At 44.4% G+C, this 18,829-nt stretch overlaps 1 protein-coding gene across 12 annotated transcripts in view; it reads right to left on the reverse strand.

Moving 5' to 3' along the window:
• Positions 1-18,829, reverse strand: part of WDPCP (WD repeat containing planar cell polarity effector) — a 154,924-nt gene that overhangs the window by 10,108 nt on the left and 125,987 nt on the right. For 10 of the 12 annotated variants that reach the window (XR_011140577.1, XM_068940628.1, XM_068940629.1 and 7 more), the window contains one exon: positions 5,149-5,284. Coding sequence is in view for 11 of the 12 variants with exons in the window: in XM_068940628.1 (XP_068796729.1) it covers positions 5,149-5,284 (136 nt within the window). In the remaining variant the exon portion in view is untranslated. Of the gene's footprint in view, positions 1-5,148; positions 5,285-17,005; positions 18,787-18,829 lie in introns of those variants that run through there. The other 2 variants (XM_068940633.1, XM_068940634.1) reach the window with 2 other exon arrangements.

Raw genomic sequence — 18,829 nt, forward strand, 5'->3', positions numbered from 1 at the left:
TACACAGATACGAAGGACTGTCATGCACTCGTCTTATTGCTTCCTGAGGTTTGACTGGTGATGCTACAGACTCAAATTATGTAAATGTGCTTCTGAGCTTAGCATGAAAATCTTGTAGAGGATTTGAAGTATGTATATTTGAAAGGACATGAAAAGCAACAGGAAAGTTTTATGAGAAAAATCACTGCAGCAATATAGATTTTTGGCCTTCTATTATAAACACAATTAGACTATCCCTTATCTTAATACTAAATAGGAGTAGTTTTGGTTTGGTGTGGGTGGGCTGGTGGATAAGGTGTGAGTATTGTTTGTTGTGTTTTCTCTAATCCAGTTTCAACTGGACTCATATAGGTAGGGCCCTGGTATTGTCTCAGGTGATCACTTGTTGATTTGTCCAAAAATAAACTGTCCTGTGAGAAGTCTTTCTTAAACAATAGGTTTCTTAAACATATTGCAGAGAGCTATCTTGCTCCCTTGAACAACAGCGTTAACATCTTCTGAAAAGGCTGGCATTATTTACATGTAAAAGAGCTATTCTGAACAAAACATGTCCACGTAGAGAAGAAAGAATAACAAGAGAGAAAAAATATTCCTAGGTATAAAATACGGGAGGCTTGGAAGGACAGAATGGTAATGGTCCATAGCCAACACGCAAGCTGGAGATAGCTTTGACTTGTAAAATTATTCACTGGGCTCTGCACTGATGGCTGGTATTTAACTGTCCTATTCGTGGCAGAGTGAAAGAAACCACATGCTGATAAAGTTCCTATACCTGGAGCGTTGTCCTGCAGTTTTTAGTGCCCACACATGGTAAGTTATGGGCAATGTCTGGAAAACTCCTTATAGTTCGGCACTAATAGCAACGCCATTGCCACTTTCACAAAATGTCATGGAGTTGCTCTGATTTTCTCTAACTGTAAAACTTATTTTAGTCTCAAACAGCGTTCTCTGCTCTCTACCTATCAAGAAGAGAAGCTAGACTTTGTCTAGAATGAGTTCTCAGCTAAATAAAGCCCTGAGACTGCTTTATGAATGATCTTTTTTTCTCCAATCTCCTCTTGACTCTCTCTATTCCAGGTGTGGCTTTCCTTGTTAGGTATTAGGCAGATCCTGAAAGGAGATGATGATACTAAGAAAAGATAATTGAAGTGATCTGTTAAACATGCTGCCTGAAAACAGGGCTTCTGTCATGCCTATTAATATTTGTGAGGCTCTGCAGGGCAAGAGTAACAGGGTTTATTAAGAAGTTAAACAGAAAGATCTTCTGCTAGCCTTCACATGTTGCCCAGGGTTTTTGCCTTGGGTTGTAAGTCATGAGGTACATCGCAGCTGCCCCAGAACAAAGGTGCTCTCAAAGCTTAAATACAGGACAATAAAGTCTAGGAATGTGCTGGAGTCTTAATGAAATGAGCTGCCAGAAACTCGGGTGAGATACAAATTTGGGATGGTATCTGGATCAGAAAGTATCTAGATGTTGGTGTTAGAAATGCAGGAATATAGGTCAATTGATGCTATGTTTTTCGACACAACTAGCTGGTACAAAAGCATAAACCCAAGGCAGATGAACAAAAGACTCCAGGAAAGAAGAAATAAAGCAACTTTCACCTACTGGTCTTGTCAAACATCTGCAAGTCCCACTGTTGGGTCTTGCAGAGATTAGAGCCGGCTGATATCCAAAAGATGGAGCCTAGTAGTTCTGTCGCTTGCAGTTTAATTCACGCGTGTCAAATGCATGTGAGCAGTGCTATGGACTTTGTGTGACTTATCATTTACTTCTACAGAAAGGTGGTGCGGTGTTTATTGTAAGATTAATGCCACTGAACACTGACGCTCGACATGGAAAGAACAGATTAGTTTAGGTTGGAAGGAACCTCTGGAGCTCATCCAGTCCAATCCTCTGCTCCGAGTAGATTCAGCTGTTAAGTTAGGTCCAGCTTCAAGGAGAGATCAGATTGCTGCAGGTCAGGCCTGTGATCCAGTGAGGACTTGTAAAGGATACTAACAGAAGTGAAGCAATTGCACTGGTGAGCATTAGGGATCCCAGAAGGACAGCAGCAATCCTTTCCCTTGTGCTAGACTGCAAACAATGCTCAAGTACAGACCTGAGCCAAGTGCTGTCACATCAATAGGGAGGACACGTGCTTTAGCAAGTTATGGTGCGTCAGCACAGAGGGGGATGCAGCAAACTGGAGCTGTGCACTAACCCTGCTTCATAAAAGACAAATCAAGCCCCTAGAGGGGAAAGTCTCATGGATTTCAGTAATGCTGTGGAGATAAATCAACAGGTGCCTACAGTAATAGGTATGAAGTGTGGCTGAAGTGACTTGGTGAAGATGGGAAGTTATATTGTGCATGAGACTAGGGAACATAGAATAGTACATTACAAAATGAAAATTTTATTTCCCTGTTTTTCTTGAGGGGAGAGACTTCAGAAATAAATAGGAAATGATTCAGGATCCACAATGTTTATGTATTCTGCTCACCAGCAAGATAAATGAAGACTAGCGTTAAACAGCATGAGAAACGGAGAAAGTCAATAACTAAACAGAAATGACCAAGCTAACAAACAGTGAAGGGCCTTTAGAGGAGGGAGACTGTGTCCTGGTTATTGATTTTTGAAACTGCAGGTAGTGGTAGGAGGCTGAGAAGAAGTGGACGGTGGAAATGTCAGATATGAATTTGTGATGTGGGAAATGGTTTAGAATAATAATGTTGCTGTGGGCTTACTAAGATGCTCAGGTGCCAGGCACTACACAGCTGTGATTCAATAAATGTCACTATTTCAGTAAGGCCTTACTATTCTGTTTTTTCAAGCAAATTAACTGAGGCAACAGAATGTAAATAAGACTTAATTTGGGGTTTCCATGCTGAAACAACTTAAATGTCATGAAGTGCAGAGGAACCATCTACCCATCATTAAGTTCTCTCCCAATGTCTCGGACCAGGTAGCCAAATAGCTAGCAATGCTTGGATATCTTGACCAGAAAGATGAAACATCGCAATGACTATGGAGCTGAGAGCAGCACTCGTGTCTCGAGGCAGGCTTGTAACACTCCAGCCCTTTCTTTGATATACAAGTTTCTTTGCGTAAGAAGTCTGATGCAGATTTGGCAGCAGGCGTGTTGTAGAAAACAAACTCTTGACCATGTGGAACTGGAGGCGAACTGAACACGAGTCATGGTTAGGCTCTTGTAGCCTTTCTTAAACATGGAGAAGTTGTTCTTGGAGTCACTTGCGCCCTCGCAGGTGGCCTCCTGAGCTAGTGGGCATTGTAACAGGGAGTGCCTTTAAAACCCAAATCAGCATTGGCAGGCTTCACGCAGCTGCAGCCACCCTGGGGAGCCGCTGGAAGTTTTCTTTAGAAGCTCAGCAGGAGACAAAAACTCCAGGGTCTTCTTGAGGAGGGTCAGCTGTCTACACTGGATTTTAGCCAGCTGAGGGACCTGGTAGTGTGGGCGGGAAGCTTCCTCCAGACTCGCTAACTTGGCAAGCACAAGCCTCAGAAAATCATGCAGCTTTGGTGCCTGCAGAGAGCCCCTGGTGAGGATCAGCAACTGTTGGTGGGCCCACCTGGGCTGGCTGGGGCCAAAGTGGTCAAGATGGCAAGGCAGGGAGTGGGAGAGAAGCTGAACACTGAAACCTCTCCCCGAAGACACCTAACAGAGCTAGCTGTGGGACTGCCAGGTAAGTGTGAGTCATAGCAAATGCCAAAAAGGAGAAGGTGAGCTGAAGGGAGGATAGAGTGTTTATACCTCTGGAGCAGAGGCATGTTGGGATTAGTCTCTCTTCTAATGTGCTGTTAAAGGAGCTGCTCTGATTGGAGCACTTGTGAAGAGAAGTTCTCTGTAATCAGTAGTCTTTGGCATGATCTCTTGCTGCCTATGTTATTCCCTTGTATCAATACAGTGCTATCTCCATCCTGAAAGTTAAAAGAAAATAATTGCATGCTGTACTCAAAAAAAAAAAAAAAAAAAAAAAAAAAGACCCATCTCCAAGTCCTTAAGATACCTATGAAAACCTTAGATGGTGTTCTGTATCCTAAGGAATTGTAGGTTCTGTGTAAAATAAGTATTTCATGTGGTGGTGTGTAGCTGGTACAAAGGCTATTATGTCTAATACTGCAAAAGCTCAACCTGTTCATGTGAAGAAAAAAAGAGAATTAAGTAAAGATCTTTGGAAGGGGAGAGAAATGCAATCCTTGCCCACACATGGAGCGGTCAGCACAATTAAACACAGATGATTAGGTTGACTTGCTGAAAATGGAAACTCAGTGTTGTACTTGCAATAAACTTACTAAAAACGTTCTCGAGTGTGGTAGGAGCAGAAAGCAAAAATAAATGCACCTGTTTACTCATTTGGGAACAAAGAATTGTTCCTTTCCTATTAGAGTGCATTAGGAAAAAAAATGTTTTTAAAGTCTTTACAGACGAGCTGAATACTCTGTGCTTCACTGTAATTTCCCACCTGTTGCAAGATGTCCTGCCCTTCGCTAGCAACAAAAGTGTAGACGCACTTCTTAAAAACACCGCTGCTGGACCTGCTGCTTCTCTCGCAGTAGGTAGGTTCCAGGTTTTCATCTCTCTGGGAACCCGTCCACTCTCGAGAGCTCATCCTGGTGGCTTCAGTTCCAGGCTAGTGATAGGCTTAAAGCCGTCTGTGAAGATCGCGTTGGATTTTTATAAGTTCTGTTTATTGCCTGTAGCTGTTAATCTCAGCGTTTCTGTTCCATTGCTCTCTCTTCTGCATGTTCATCAAAGTAGGCTGCGTTTGCTCAAACCTTTTAATTGTTACATTAAGGAATGTTAAATACTTTCAAATTATACATGGGTTCTGGAAATTGGTTTGCGTCCATCCTGCGGCCTTCCGGCTTCCAAATATTCCTTAGTACCTGCTAGCATCTTAATATTTTTATTACGTTTCCAGTCGGATACAGATTCAAGTGAAGTTGTCAGGACTGTTCACAATATCAAACGTGTTGAAATATATTTCAGTTAATTGCTTGCTCCCTGTTCCCCCCCCCCCCCCCCCCCCCCAATTTCCTGTTGTGGAAACAGGGAATTTTTCCTTGGCCTTGTGAAACTGCCTCTTTGACAGCAATGAAAGTAAGCTGTTGCCCATTGCTCATCAGCCCTTTTCCGTCCCGCTCACCTGCTGGAAGAGCTCTGTGCCGACGGCCTGGAGGTCGAACCAGAAGGAGGGAGGTCGTGTTCCCCTTGGCGCTTTGAAGACTGGTCAAGGCAAGCTTCATCTGAAGCATCTTCTCCGGCTAAATGCCCCAGAAGCTCTGTTGAGATTAATCAGGTTATGCTGTCAGGCTTACTGAATTATAAAGTACAAAGCAAGTCAACAGTTGTCCGTCATGGGTGTCAATAAGGACGCGGTTGTCCTCTTTCCTAACTGACGGAATTGCATGGAAAACTGCCTGCTTTCACCCTTGACTTTTCTCCTTGAAAAGGAGGCCGAGCAGCTAACTGGTTATGATAAGGTATCCAAAAGAGGTTTCCTTCGGGAAGGGGCAAGCGTGTGCGTTGGCTTTTGACAATAGGGGGGAAATGCTGACTCTAAATTGTCACCTACGGAAGGCCCAGCTGGCAGGCAAAGGCTGCTCTCTGTGAATATCTGCCTGCTGCTGTCCTGATGGCAGCTGGGTTGATTGCACTGTTCCCCCACCCTTGCGCAGCTACCTCCTCTCGAAGCAAAGACTTTCCTTGATCTTTGCCTCAATGTTTTCTGGCTAATGGACTTCAGGACCCTGGGTACGTACTGGGTGCTTCCTAAGCTGTAAGCTGAGTCCTTTGGGGAAGGGCATTGTTTGAAAATACCCTAACCCCTTAAAAATATAGGGGGAAACCAGTGCATTCTAGGTGTGACCCCTTTTATAAAGAAAAAAAAAGGGGGGGGGCAGGGGGCGAGCAGAGTTTGGATTAAGGAAAAATCCTGTTACAGATAAAGACTGTAAAAGATCTTTTTCTCAAAATCGTAAGGCCCTTTTGTGTTTTTTTTTCCCTTTTCTAATCCTGGTTTTCTCCTCTTGTTCTCTGCCTTCCTGCATCCCGTATAAGCTAATCTGCCCGATACCCATGCCAACACCATGGGCAGTGCAGAGAATATAATGCTCTTGTGGGCTTTACCACCCTGTAAAAAACTGTTAGTTTACAGTTTGGTCAGAAACCCAGGATGGATGCTCACCAGCTTAGGAGGGCAAATCTACTTGTAAGTGTTGCTCAGTCTCCAAGTCTCCAAGGGCTAACTCCACTGCAGACTATTTTCAGTCTTTGTTTTAACATGGGCTTTAACAAACATGGGCTGCATGAAAGAAGGTGAAGTGTGAGATTGGATTTGGCTTCCTCGAGTAACTGAGGCTCTCTGTGTTGCTGATTTCCAAACACGGAATAATGCAGGAAATCCCTGAAAGCAATAAAAGGTGCGCCACATCTCCAGGCATGTGCACAACCCTGTGATGAGCAGGGGCGATAAAGTGGCCTGGGTGCAACTCCTCCTCAGTCTGGAATAAAAACTGCAAAGAGGGAAAAGGAGGAGAGAAAAAAGCTGTAGCTGAGTAATGCCCTATATCTAGGAAACTCAAATTAAGGATGAGTAAGCTAGGTTTCTCCTGCACTCTTTCCTCTGAAGATCTCTTCTTGAAGTCTAATGTGGAGTGAGCAATGAGAGGGAGGGGGAACAATACAGTTAACTTAAAGGTGCAGTAGAAACTGCTTTTGATGTGTGTAAAGCAGTCAGAAAAATGGCCTAGACAAAATTCCTGTTGCTATGTGTTTAGGCAAAATCCACCGCGGTTCTCGCAGGATGAACGCTGATTCCCTCTGGTAGTGAGAACTATATGCCGAAGCATTCTTCTCTCTCGGCGTTTTAAGTGCTTGGTCCTGAAGTGATTCTCCCTTTGCTAGGCTTTAGCTTTCGGGGGCAGGGGAGGTGCTTTCACATACAGAAAACAAAAGACCTACAGGATGAGTCAAGCTGGTGTAATTTTTTTTTTTCTCTCCACCCCTGCGGTAATGTCTAAGGCACGTGTAACTTATCCCCTTAAACTTACAAAATTTTTACTAACATATGCTTTTTACAGCTTCTCCTTACGCACCATGTCTGAAACTGGCCTAGATCCGAGGTGCAATGGCACTTCAGAACGCAAAAGTTTGAGAGATCTCCAAAGAGGAGCATGGACGGAGAATGGAAATAAAGCAGGACTTTAACTTGGTCTCTTTCCATGGTCCTGTTAGCCTGCGTCTGTGACTTATTCATGCTCTGGAAGGGACCTACCTGTTTTGTAACTCAGAGCATGCTACGGTTTGGCTGGGCCAACAGTTGCATGGCATGCTTATAACACGAACGCTATGAGCTATGCATGTGTCATCACCTGGCTGCAGAAAACAACTTTATAAGCAAGTCCTCTGACTTTGCTGGTTTTGAGCTGTGGCTGCAGCACGGCTGCACCTTGTTAAATGGTGCTACGGGATCTAATGGAAAATAAAGTGGAACTGGGGGGGCTTCTCATCCACAGGGAGTGCAAATAGATTGATTTGCACTTTCATATCTAAATTAAATATCTGAAACTGCCCTTGAAGTTACTAATAATTAACCCATTACTAATAATGAACCCATTCTGGCACAGAGCTGCAGTGTTGCAGTATAACAGATGATGCCAAAAACGGTTTAAAGGCTCAAAACCGTCTGCTAGGAGCTCCCTAGGGGCTGAAGAAATAACGTTTTGGTTGTGGGGCGTTGGGCTGTGTCCCTTGAGAGCAGGGTGCTATGGAACACAATTTAAAAAACAGAACCCCCAAACCAATGGCAACTTATCCCATGCCTCGAATAAAAGGGCTGCTGTTGGAGGGCTCGCAAGTTGTACCTAAAGGTTTCACCTTCAGGTAGTCTGAGATCTTCCTTTAGCTATTGCAGAATAAACCCTCTCTGTTTTTGATTCTAACTCGGGTCTTGGTCGTCGTGTTAGGAGCTGGGGTTTTGAATCTGAATTTTAAAAACTTGACAGCTGGGATCTCTGCTAGGGTTGTTATTTCATTTTAAAAATCACTTATCGGATTCAATAAAATGAATTTTATTTTCCCTTTGGAAAAAACATTTCTTTTTGCTAAAAAAATCTTTTTCTACAAAAATCCTATTTGTCATGGTTACTGTTAGGATACTATTGCAGGAAAAACAGAACAATGCGCATATCTTATTTCCAAAATTTGCTGAGAGCGGCTGTTGCTACATCGAGCACCTGTCTGAAATAGCCAAATGCATTTCTTTAGAAGTCCGCTGAAAGTTTTCTTTCTGCTTTCTCCTTTCAGAGAGCATCCTGCTCTCTGAACACGATACACCGGCAATGAGATCTTGCGCCTTCGCTGCTCACTTATGCGTCGTTATTTAACTGTATCTATTCTCTGTTGGATCTGTGTCTGCAAATCAGAAGCTATTTCCATTCTGAAATCTCCACCACTGGGCTTCCAGGGATAAAATGCATTTCAAAACATGCAATCGCAGGGCAAAATGAAAACCTGCTTTTAATATTGGTTGCAAAATTGACAGCTCTACTTAACAGAAGCCATTAAATTATTTACAAAGTAGCAGCTGCTCTTGTGGAGAAAAAAAAATATATATATATAGCTTTTCTTGGCATGAAAAATAAACTAGTCGATAAGCGCCAGATAAGCCCTTTGACTGCCTCTTTGTGCGTGCGGCATGGTATGCAGAGCCAATTCGGTACAATCTGATGTTTACAGCGCAATCGTAACGTACGACCTCCTTAGGCAACGGGGACACAAGGCGCCTTTAAAACGCTGAAGCAAGCATTTAATCAGAGCTCTTCATGCTGATCTTTGAAAAATTCAATAAGTTCAGAAAAAAATGTAACTTCTTCTACAGATAAAACATCACTTTTTTTTTTTTTTTTTTTTTTGCTTCAGGAGTGGCACATACATCCCCAGGAACTCCCAGCGAGCCGTGCAGACTGCAGCTGCAGTGCTCTTTCTTTTTTTTTTTTTTTTTCCCCTTTTAAAGTGCAGTTTTTCTGAAAGAAACAAATCGAGGAGGATCTGAAACAATGCAAAGGGTTAAGCCAAGTGAGTGCTGTTAAAACCCTATAGTAGTAGTAATCTAAAGGATAACCCTTTTTTGTTTAGGCACAGGAATAAAACTCACTTTTTTACCTGAGCGGGCATTTTCACGTGAACCAGTTCCTATCCCCTTTTATTCTGTATTTGCCTCGTTGTTTGTTGTTTTGGCCGGTTGAAATCAAGCGTTCACGCTGCTGTGAGCCGTTGTTTTAGGGAAGTAACGGCGGCGGGAGGTATAAGATTGGGCAGGATTTTGCACGTTACCAAGTTGCTCCACCTTACCCCTGTCCTAGGCTTTCTTAAACTACAGGCAGGTATTTCTGAAGCCACAGGGTAAGGTTTTTAGGCTACTGAAATCGAGGGGGACTTTTCCCATTGACTTGAGTATGGTTGGTTTTTTTTTCTAGCTACGACTGTTCTCTTGAAAATGTCTTTCTAAATAAATAGAATCTAGTAAAACTTGAGTTTTAGTAAATTCCTGCAGCGAGACCACTTAAGAACAACCAGCTTTGGGGAGGGGGAGCAATACAATAACTCTAAACTTCGCTGCTTATTTTCGTCCAGTTTTGATTATGGCTTCTTGTTTTCAGACGGTTTTTTGCACTATTTCATTATTTCCCAGCGCTGACAGGTCTTCATTTGACAAACGTCAATTGCTGAAATACTGTTTTTATAGCCCTTTTAAAAAAAATCATCGCGAACAGCTGTTCCTGTTGAGAGAGCTGGAAAAGGTGCATTAAATCAGAATATCTCCTATTTGTGCTGTGATTTAACAATTTGATACTTGAGAAGATAACACTTCAATCACTACTAAGTAGCAGCAGCCCTTAATAATAGCATAACATGTCATTATTTCACTAGTTGGATATTAGGCGTAAGTAGTTGCAGCACAACTGTTTCAGTGGGTGTGCCAGGAAATTTAATAATTAAAATGAAAGCTGTGTGGTAAAACTAAAGAAGCAGTTAACATTAATAAATGCTTTTTTTTAAGTGTCGACAGATATATTTGACTTAGCAGTCTTCTGCAACCAGCAACGAAAACTGGCTTTAAAATTTTCTGCAAACGGGGATGCCGAGTCTTTACCAGCTCTAGCTGATTTCAACTTCTACTATGTTTGCTATATACTCTGCTAAAATCATGCACAAAATTAAGTTAAACCACTACATAGGCTGAAAAGTTTGTTTTGTACCTCCCTAGAGCTTAAATAATCAGGTGCCTTAGAGCAAGAAGATGTGTCGGCCTGACCGGAGGCTCGAGTCTGTACAATGCGGCTCGAGGCAGACGTGAGCCTTCTGCAGGGAGACTTTCTCCTCAACACGGAGTTTCCTCAAGGGAACGGCTGGAAGGAATAATTACGGGATGTCTTTTAGCACCTGGAAGCTCTTGTGCAAGGGAAGATCATGCCCGAGGTTGAGCTGCCGTTGAGGGGCAGGAATTGCTCCTAGCAGAAGACAACTGTCTCTGCCCACATAAGGATGTAAAAATTACACGCGGCTGTTGACATATTTTCATTGCTTGATGGAAGGAGGCAGAAAGGAGCTGTCCTTCTGGGCTAGGAAGTCAAGGAAACTAGGATAAAGCTGGAGTTCACTCTGTGCTTTCCCCAAACACCAGTTCCTCCCTGTGCCATAGGCAGGGTACCGTCCCTCGTCGTAACCCAATTTCCACCAAGCATATAGGGACTGAGAGGTTGCAGCTAGAAACTCCTGCCGGAATCCTGGGGAGAAAAACACCTCCAAAGGGGTACGAGAAGGGTGCGAGGAACCTGCCCGTGCTTCTAGCAGAGTTGAAAAGAGCTGCCCGGTGCCTGGTCCACCAGGTTGGAAATTTTCTCAGCCCAGGCGAGTCCTGCCTCTTGCGCGTCGCTGGAGCGAGGGGTTGCAGACAGCCAAGGCAGGCAGTGGGCGCTCGGGACGAGCGGTGGTGCTTCCTGGCGCACAGAGCTCCGGGCGCTGCCGTCTCGTGCTGTGGGTCGCTCTCCCGCCACGCAGGAGCAGGTTTGCAGGTGGAAAAGGCTTAGCAGCAGCCTCAGCAAGGTTTTGAGCAGGTGCATGACTATGCCACAGCGCCAGAGCAAGGCTAGAGTTCAAGAGTTGGCTAATTGTATCTCTCTCAAAGAGAAATTGCCTCAGACCAGTTAATTTGTCAAGATAACGAATTGCGGCAATTCTCTTCTTCTGGAGCTGGGCCACTAACACTGATCTGAACTGTATTTAAACTCTTGATGACAGAGACTGAAAGAGATATTGCAATACTGGAGGTACAGGTTCCTAAAGCCAAGCTGCATGTACAGCTGGTGTTGGGAGGCAGCAAGGGCATGCGAGTACACATCCTGCACATCCCGGAGATATGAGGCAATTCCCCGGGGGCAGTGACTCTGGTGCCTGGGCAGGCAGAGTTCATCGCGAATCTCTGCAAGTCCAAAAAGGATAGCAGAGTACCCACTGAATCAGGCCGGTGAGACGCAATAACCTGAGCAGGATTCCTCTTCCTTCCCTGCACGGCCCCCTCCCCGCCACCCCCTCCTCCACCACCAAGTGCTGATTTGAAGTTATTGCCGTTGTTCTCTAGTGGCAGCAAAAACCCAAACTGTTGGTTTTCCTCCCGCTTTCCAAAAGAAGAGCGGCTCTGTGCTTACCCCTAGCGCAGTCGCGTGTGGGGCTGGTGCTGCGATGAAACCTTGGCAGGTACCTTGCTGATTCGAAGGTGCTTTTGGAATATTGTGGGTGAATGATTTGTTTAGGAGTAAAATGACTTTGTTTCTGATCGGAGTCGGAATAATCGCTCCATTCCTGTAAGTCCGCTCAGCTCTGAATAATAAAGTGGCTCTCAGTTTGGAACAAGTGCATCCGCAGGGGAAGTTCTTTTAAAACAGCTAATCTGGCTGTTGCCACATGGAAACAAGCCCTTATAAATTGATGGGGATGGTAAAGAACTCAAGAGCGTATAGTTCAGGACTTCTTACTCAATTTGCAATCGCTTATTTAGACCTATATTCCTTAGAGCTAATATTAGCAGAGCTTACAGGGAGCCAGCATCAATGTAAACAACACAGTAGTATTTCTGGGGGAAAAAAATGGGCTTTGAGACCTGCCTGAGCATCTCCTCCTGCTGTCCGTTCAAGTGCCAGGTCTACCTTGCTCGAGTTGGACCTCACTCTTAAATATTGCAGCCAAGCGGTAATCTAGGATTCAGTTGATTTCACAGCAGGGATGATCGCTGGTAAAGCTGGATCTAAGGTTGGTAAGGTTGGATCCAAGGTCTGTTTCTCTTCCTAAGCCTTTTCTGCTGTTGGAGGGCTTCTGGGTAGGAAGGGGACATCTGAAAATGGGAACCCGGGTTGCGTAGGCGGTGCCGCAGTGCTTGTGTCCACCCAGAGCGGCAGCGCTGAGGGCTCCACGGGAGATGCCAGCTGCCCAAGACTGGCACCCCTAATTCCTGCAGCTGGGGTAGTGGCTCTGCCCGGTGCAAGCATGATGTGAACCAAATACCAGATGTCTTAGAGAGCGACCTTATTTTCTTGGAGAATGCCATGTAAAAATGGATCTAACACCACTCTTGACACTTACCTCACAGGATGTTGTGAAGCTTAATTAAATGTGCGCACAAGCATTTTGAGATCTTTAGATGAAAGGTGTTTTTATAAATGCAAATTATAATAATTATGGCTAGTAACCACCATCAACTCCTGAAACAATTAATTCAGGTTGCCACAGGCCATCACAGCGACGTGTGCAAAGAGGCAGCAACCATTTAATGACATACATGTTGCGTGAGAACCAAAAGCCTCGTAAAGGCTGTAAACAAAGAGGAAAAAGTCGGGTACTTGGGGCTTGACCTGCCTTCCTCTCCCGCTTTGCGCCGGTGTTTGCCTTGCTCCTAGCTCGCAAAGCCAGAGCCCACCTCACTCATCACACCAGCGGGGATAATCTTGAGCCTTGATGAGTTTTATACCTAACGTCGTACAGGCACCAAAAACACCTGCAAATTGCTTGGCTTGCAAAAATCAGTAGATGCTTAAAGATAACTCGTTTTTTTGGGGTTAAATTCTTCCCCCCCTGCCCGCTTACAGCATCGCAGGAGGGTCTTTGCCTGCTCGGCATTACCCAGCTGACTTTCTAAGGGCGAAGAAGACAAAGGCGAAGCAATCACCGTGTGTCTGGCCAAATCCTTAAAGGCCCAGTGCACACATTTAGCTGACAACTGCCTGAAATCTGAACCGTTTTGCTCACCCTTTCTTGTTGCTTCCAAATTGATTTGGGCTTAAATAGCTCAAACCTACAGGTGCGCCAGCTCTGTGGCTTGTCAGCAGAAGAGCCCCGTCAGGAGGGGGCTGCGGCCGCGGTCAGGCGGGAAGAGAGATCCCGAGACCCCACAGGTGACTCCCAAAGAGCCGCCTCGCCCACCTGTGCCCCTCAGGCTTATTTCATCGCTCTCGCCTTTAAAGACTAAAATGCAGAAGAGTAGGAGTTACTAAGCATCCAACTTACTAAAGCAATTACGCTAAATGCACTGCAGCTAGAAATTTAAGCAATGCGCCGAATTTACTCTGGGTGTTCGTGGTCATAAGACTGAAACCTTTAACATTTAACCTTGCAGCAAAGTACATCGCCTTTCCGATCAAGTGAGAAATTCTTTGCTGGTGGGACTCGACTGGGTGAAGCACAGGCTTATTAAAAGAAGTTTTTTGTTTTTCTTTTTGTGAAGAAAATCTTGGGACCAGTCAGTCCCCTAATCAAAATAACAGACAAATGGGAATGCCATCTATAAACAAAATGCTAACTGCAGAGCAGCACAGCATTCTAGTTTCTGATGGACTAACATACTCGCAATCAGTGCATCTCACAAAAATACTGTCACTTACGATGCAAGGTGTGTAGACCAAAATTACTGCAATATCAACAAGCCTAATACCTACAAGGCTTAACAGGAGCCAGTTTTCCATGTACCAAAATTGAAAATGTTTGCTTTTCTGCCCCTTTAAAAATTTTGACTTTCTGTCATACTTTTTGCATTTTCAACATAAAGTAGGATATTACGTTTTGAATTTCCAGGATGAGTTTCCATAAATTGAGGAGCAAGTTTTTAATGGGCTCTGCATGCATGCACGTATGCATATCTGCCTACAAAATTAGCAGCACTGATGCAAGGTACACAAAACATGCTACGTATTACATACCAATATGTTATTTTCAGGCTACACAGGATAGAAATTTACTGTGATGTGAGCATATGCAAGTTGTGTGTTTGCACACATGCACATAGATATACATTTACATAGTATACTGACACTCTGCAGCTAAGGTCTCTTAATGACCCTAATAGGGTGCTCTGTTCAATGTCTCTTGGCTAAGTCCTACAATCTGAGATAAAACTTGGATGCATTTTCTAAATGTGCCTCAAGGCACTAGGACATAAAAGAAGTTTGGGTATTAGAGCGTGTTGTGTTTTAGCCGTCTCCGGAGCACCCTGACTGACACTTTACAATTTACAGGGAAGGTGGGGCTAATCAAGCCACTGAAGCAGATATAAGGGCTGGCTCTCCCCGATACGCATTTATGGGCTGTCAGTCACTCGCTTGAGCGCTTTGCTGCCCGGACTTGCTGATAACCGCCAGCATGGTCTGTGCGTTTGGTGCCCAAAGGCCTTCAGAGCCTGTGGTGCCCCATTAGCATCTGCAAACCCAGGTTCATGAGCTGACATTTGCCTTCCCAGCCCTGACCGTTAGAAGAGATTAATTGGGGGTGAAAACGTAAAGCTTTGGAAAGCAGACATGCTATGCTTTACGAAAGGTGGAACATGGCCCCGGTGGAGCTGCGAGCAGCTCCTGGCATTCCTCGTGCTGCTGAAGGTAGCTGAGAAGGTACAAGAGAAGCAAAGAACTGATGCCTGATGCGGACAGGTGGGAAAAAAATCACTGCGACTCACTGTGCCAGCCCCTTTCCTTGCCTTTCTTGCTACTCTTCTCATTGAAGTATACGACAGGAGTTTAGAGATAAGATTCTCTCTCAGACAGATGTTCACCTTCTTAGAAAAGACATTTTTTGGTTTTTGTTGGGTTTTTTTTGGTAAGAGAAGGTAATTAACCCCAACTGCATTCTCTGATATCTGTTGAAGGCAGCATTGCTTCTCAGCCTCTCCTTTCATCACTTAAAGAGCGTTTTGTACCCATGGAAGGCAATTAATGTTCAATAGGAAAAATTTGCCCTTACAAAACATCTTTCCACATTTCTGCGTTACCTTAGCAATCTTTTTCCTTCCCTGCCTGCCACCACCAATTCTTCTCACACAGATGTGCATCACCCACAGATACTCACTGCCTACTTGGTTATTGCTAGCGCCTTGTAGTCTCTCCTTATAGTTTGATTCTGTTTTAGGGTGGCAACTCTCCCTTCCACCTCATGTTTTATGGGACATTTTGGATTGTTTCACGTTGCAGGTGGGAACTGCAGGGAGAAGAGCTCAGAGGGAAGCCATCAGCACGGTCCTTGATGATGATGTGTAAAGCATAGCTTGAAGCACTATTCCTTCTGCCAGGACAGGGCTCAGTTTGCAGCAGCCTTGTCTCTCTCTACTGCTTTCAGGCCTATTTTACTAACAATTTGCCTCAAAATCAGCAAAATTAGAACTGCCTTGAGCTAACAGAGGGTGAGAATGCTCCATGAGCAGGTTGAGTCTGGACTGGGAGCCTCTGCTTTGCACCTATCTCAGGTACAGCCAGCTGCAGTTACTACTGCTCGGGGTTTCTTGCACTTACACCCCAGGTAATTTTTTCATCTGGCCCCTTTGTATCACAAGCAGCGCTGAAGAACCAGCTCTGAAGCCACATATAAAAATAGGAGGGGCATCATTTTTTATTTCTGAACTTGAACTCTGATATCAAGACAGATATGTAGGAGAGCAGGAACTTTCAAGCCTCCAACAGTACCACTATCAAGAAATGTTGGGTGACTGGCATTTTAGATGGTACAGAGGGAAAGGGAGATGGGGTGCGATTAAATGAAAGCGTAGGAAACAGCTTTCTAGGCAAAATAAGTAGAGTAAGGAATGGAAAAACAGCATCGTGGCAACATTTAGTATGAAAATGGTCAAGGAATGCTTCACAGTTTTATATTAGCAGGCGGCTGGAGTTGTTTAATCTGGTATCTTTTCTCTCCTTAACCCCTGTAATTATCTCCTGTAAAGATGAAGGTGAGATTGGCATATGAGAGTTTTTTTCCCCCACCCCTCGACTTGAAGAGGGACAAGGGCTGCAAGATCTTAGAAGTCTTTTCCTTCGTGAGCTAGAGAGCTTCACATATCAAACTTTGGCAATGGAAACAGAGATGGTATCCTAAAGATCCTTGCCGTGGCTAGGGTTACTGTGCGCTGTGCGGTGCAAGTATCAACCACTCCTGTGTCCCGCAGTTATTAGAAAACCTGAAGTAGCTAAAGGGAGAGCCTGTGTGCTTAGATGCTTATCGCGGCAGCACGGTGCTACTCAAGATTTAATCTATCACTGCTAAAAAACAAACAAACCAAGTTAAGCCATGCTCACTATCTCTTCCCCCTCCAAGGAGGAAAGAGGAAGCAAAGCTGCATCCACACGGTTCTCTTGCAAAACACATTCCTCGATCCTTGGGAAGGCAAAGTTGGTTTAGCCATTATGCTAAATGTCATTGAAGTCAATGGTGGAAACATTGCCAGTTCCAACAGTGAGCAAAGAAAATATTATCCTACCAGTACTGGAGGGATTCTCAGTGCTAAAGACCACTAGCAAATATTGTTTAAATTAATATTTTTTTAAGCCAAAATTTATTTTGTTTATTTTTAAATTGCACTAACCATGAAAAAGCCTGTAATATTAAAAAAAATGTTGCTACCTTTGCCATCTCCTTTTGGGAAGTGCTTGCAACTTTGTATAGAAACAGTTCTAAACACTTTTATATTTGCCAGGTTTTACTCGTTCTTTATTATGTATACCACTGTGAAATAACATAATATTTCACACACAGAAAGTTGTTTTCAAACTGATTTGCAAATTTTTTATGCCCTTTTTTTCCTGAATGAATAGAATTTCTAGTTATTCTTCAGAAAATTTCTCAAATGCCAGGATTTGAATCACACTTATGCAGGACCCATCTGAAGCAAAAATGTTTCAGCAGCGGGCATCAACTTACCCTAGTAATGAAACATTTGCGTATAAGCAACGGTGTCTCCCTCCTGCTGACTGCAAGTAACTAATAGTGTTGAATGGTCCTTTTGTCCCCAGATAGTCAGACTAGTGTGTGCAGAAGCTGTTTGCTTGGTTTTGTAATTATTATGCTGCTTTATTTGACAAGTGCAGCCCTGGGAGCCTGAGACACGCAGAGGTAAATTCCGATGGCCTTATCTGTGAGTAAATAACTCAAATTAGGCGATGGAAAAAAGTTAAACGAAATGTTCCTTGCGTCCCTCTCTCCCCTCCTTCCTCTCAGTTGCCTATCTTATTTTCCCCAAGTATGAAATGAGGTGTTTAAAGTGGGGTGGCACGTGTGGGTGCCCCAGAACAGCCTTGGTGTATCATGGTTGTTGTCACACTGACACCTAATGGCAGCCGCGAACTCGGAGTAGAGTACCAAAGATGGCTGATTTCCCAGGGGTGTGTTTTGCCCCACGCTGGAAAAATTAGTTCAAATTATCCGAGTAAATGAGCTTAGAAAATGGACTTTGCTTAAGCGTGTGGTTAACCTCGGAGGAGGCAGCGCTGGAGAAGCAGACCCAAAGCCAGGGAGGCGTCGGGGAGCCACGACGCTGCGTTGGCGCCGCCGGAGCTGGGACTTTCTGCCGGGACGCCTGGCACGGGGCTGGGGCGCTGCGGGAGCGATGGAGCCTCCCCAGGGAAACAAAAGCGCCGAAGGACAGAACGATGCGGCCAAAGCTCTAGGGCAGGTCGGTGGGAGAGCAGGAAAGAGCTACCTTCACCCACTCCCTGCTCTGCTCTGCTGCTCCTGACCCCACCGAGCAAGCAGCAAACCGGGTAGTTACACTAGGAGATGCAAGGGAACAGGCTGGGGCAGCGCAGTTGATAATAGATGATAAGGAGGTGTTGAACCAAGCTCATGCTTCATCCAGGAATTTTTGAGGACCACTGTATTCCTAAAAATGACGTTGATGACAGCAGAGTGCTGTCATCTCCCATCACATAGTAACAGGTGGCAGCAGCACAGTCGGTGGGACCGTCCGGGTCGATGCCGCAGCACGCTGCCCGCACAGACTCTGCATTTGCAGCGCCGAGCTAAATGTCTTGCTGCTTGGTGGCTACAAGCAAAGGCCTAAAGTAATCACTTTGCGGCTGGTTGTTTTTTTTTTTCTCTTTGACCATAATGCATCTTCTATAGTAAAAGAAAAAACTAATTGTACTCCTAAGCTTTCATCTGGTTAATAAAAGTTTGTATTGTTCAGGCAGAGGTGTGGTGAGATTCAGCAACGAGCTTCAATGTATTGATGATTCAGGAGAAGCTTAGACTAGGTCCCAAATCCTTCCTTTAATGGGTTATGCAGGATAGGCAGATGTAAGGTCCTGTAAGACTCTGAAGGTTCATAAGCAGCAACGCGTCCATGCAGCATAAAATAAAATCTTGGGGTTACTCGACGAGATCTCTGTTGAGACAGCCCCAGAACCCGCTCTTCACTTACGGCAGTTCAGGCACGTTTGGATATATTTTGGGGGGATTTTCAGCAGGAAGAATACTAGCAAATAAGAAGACTAAATTTAGCAGGGGTATATGAATAG

The sequence above is a fragment of the Struthio camelus genome, chromosome 3 (genome assembly GCF_040807025.1).
Source record: "Struthio camelus isolate bStrCam1 chromosome 3, bStrCam1.hap1, whole genome shotgun sequence".
Classification (NCBI taxonomy): Eukaryota; Metazoa; Chordata; class Aves; order Struthioniformes; family Struthionidae; genus Struthio; species Struthio camelus.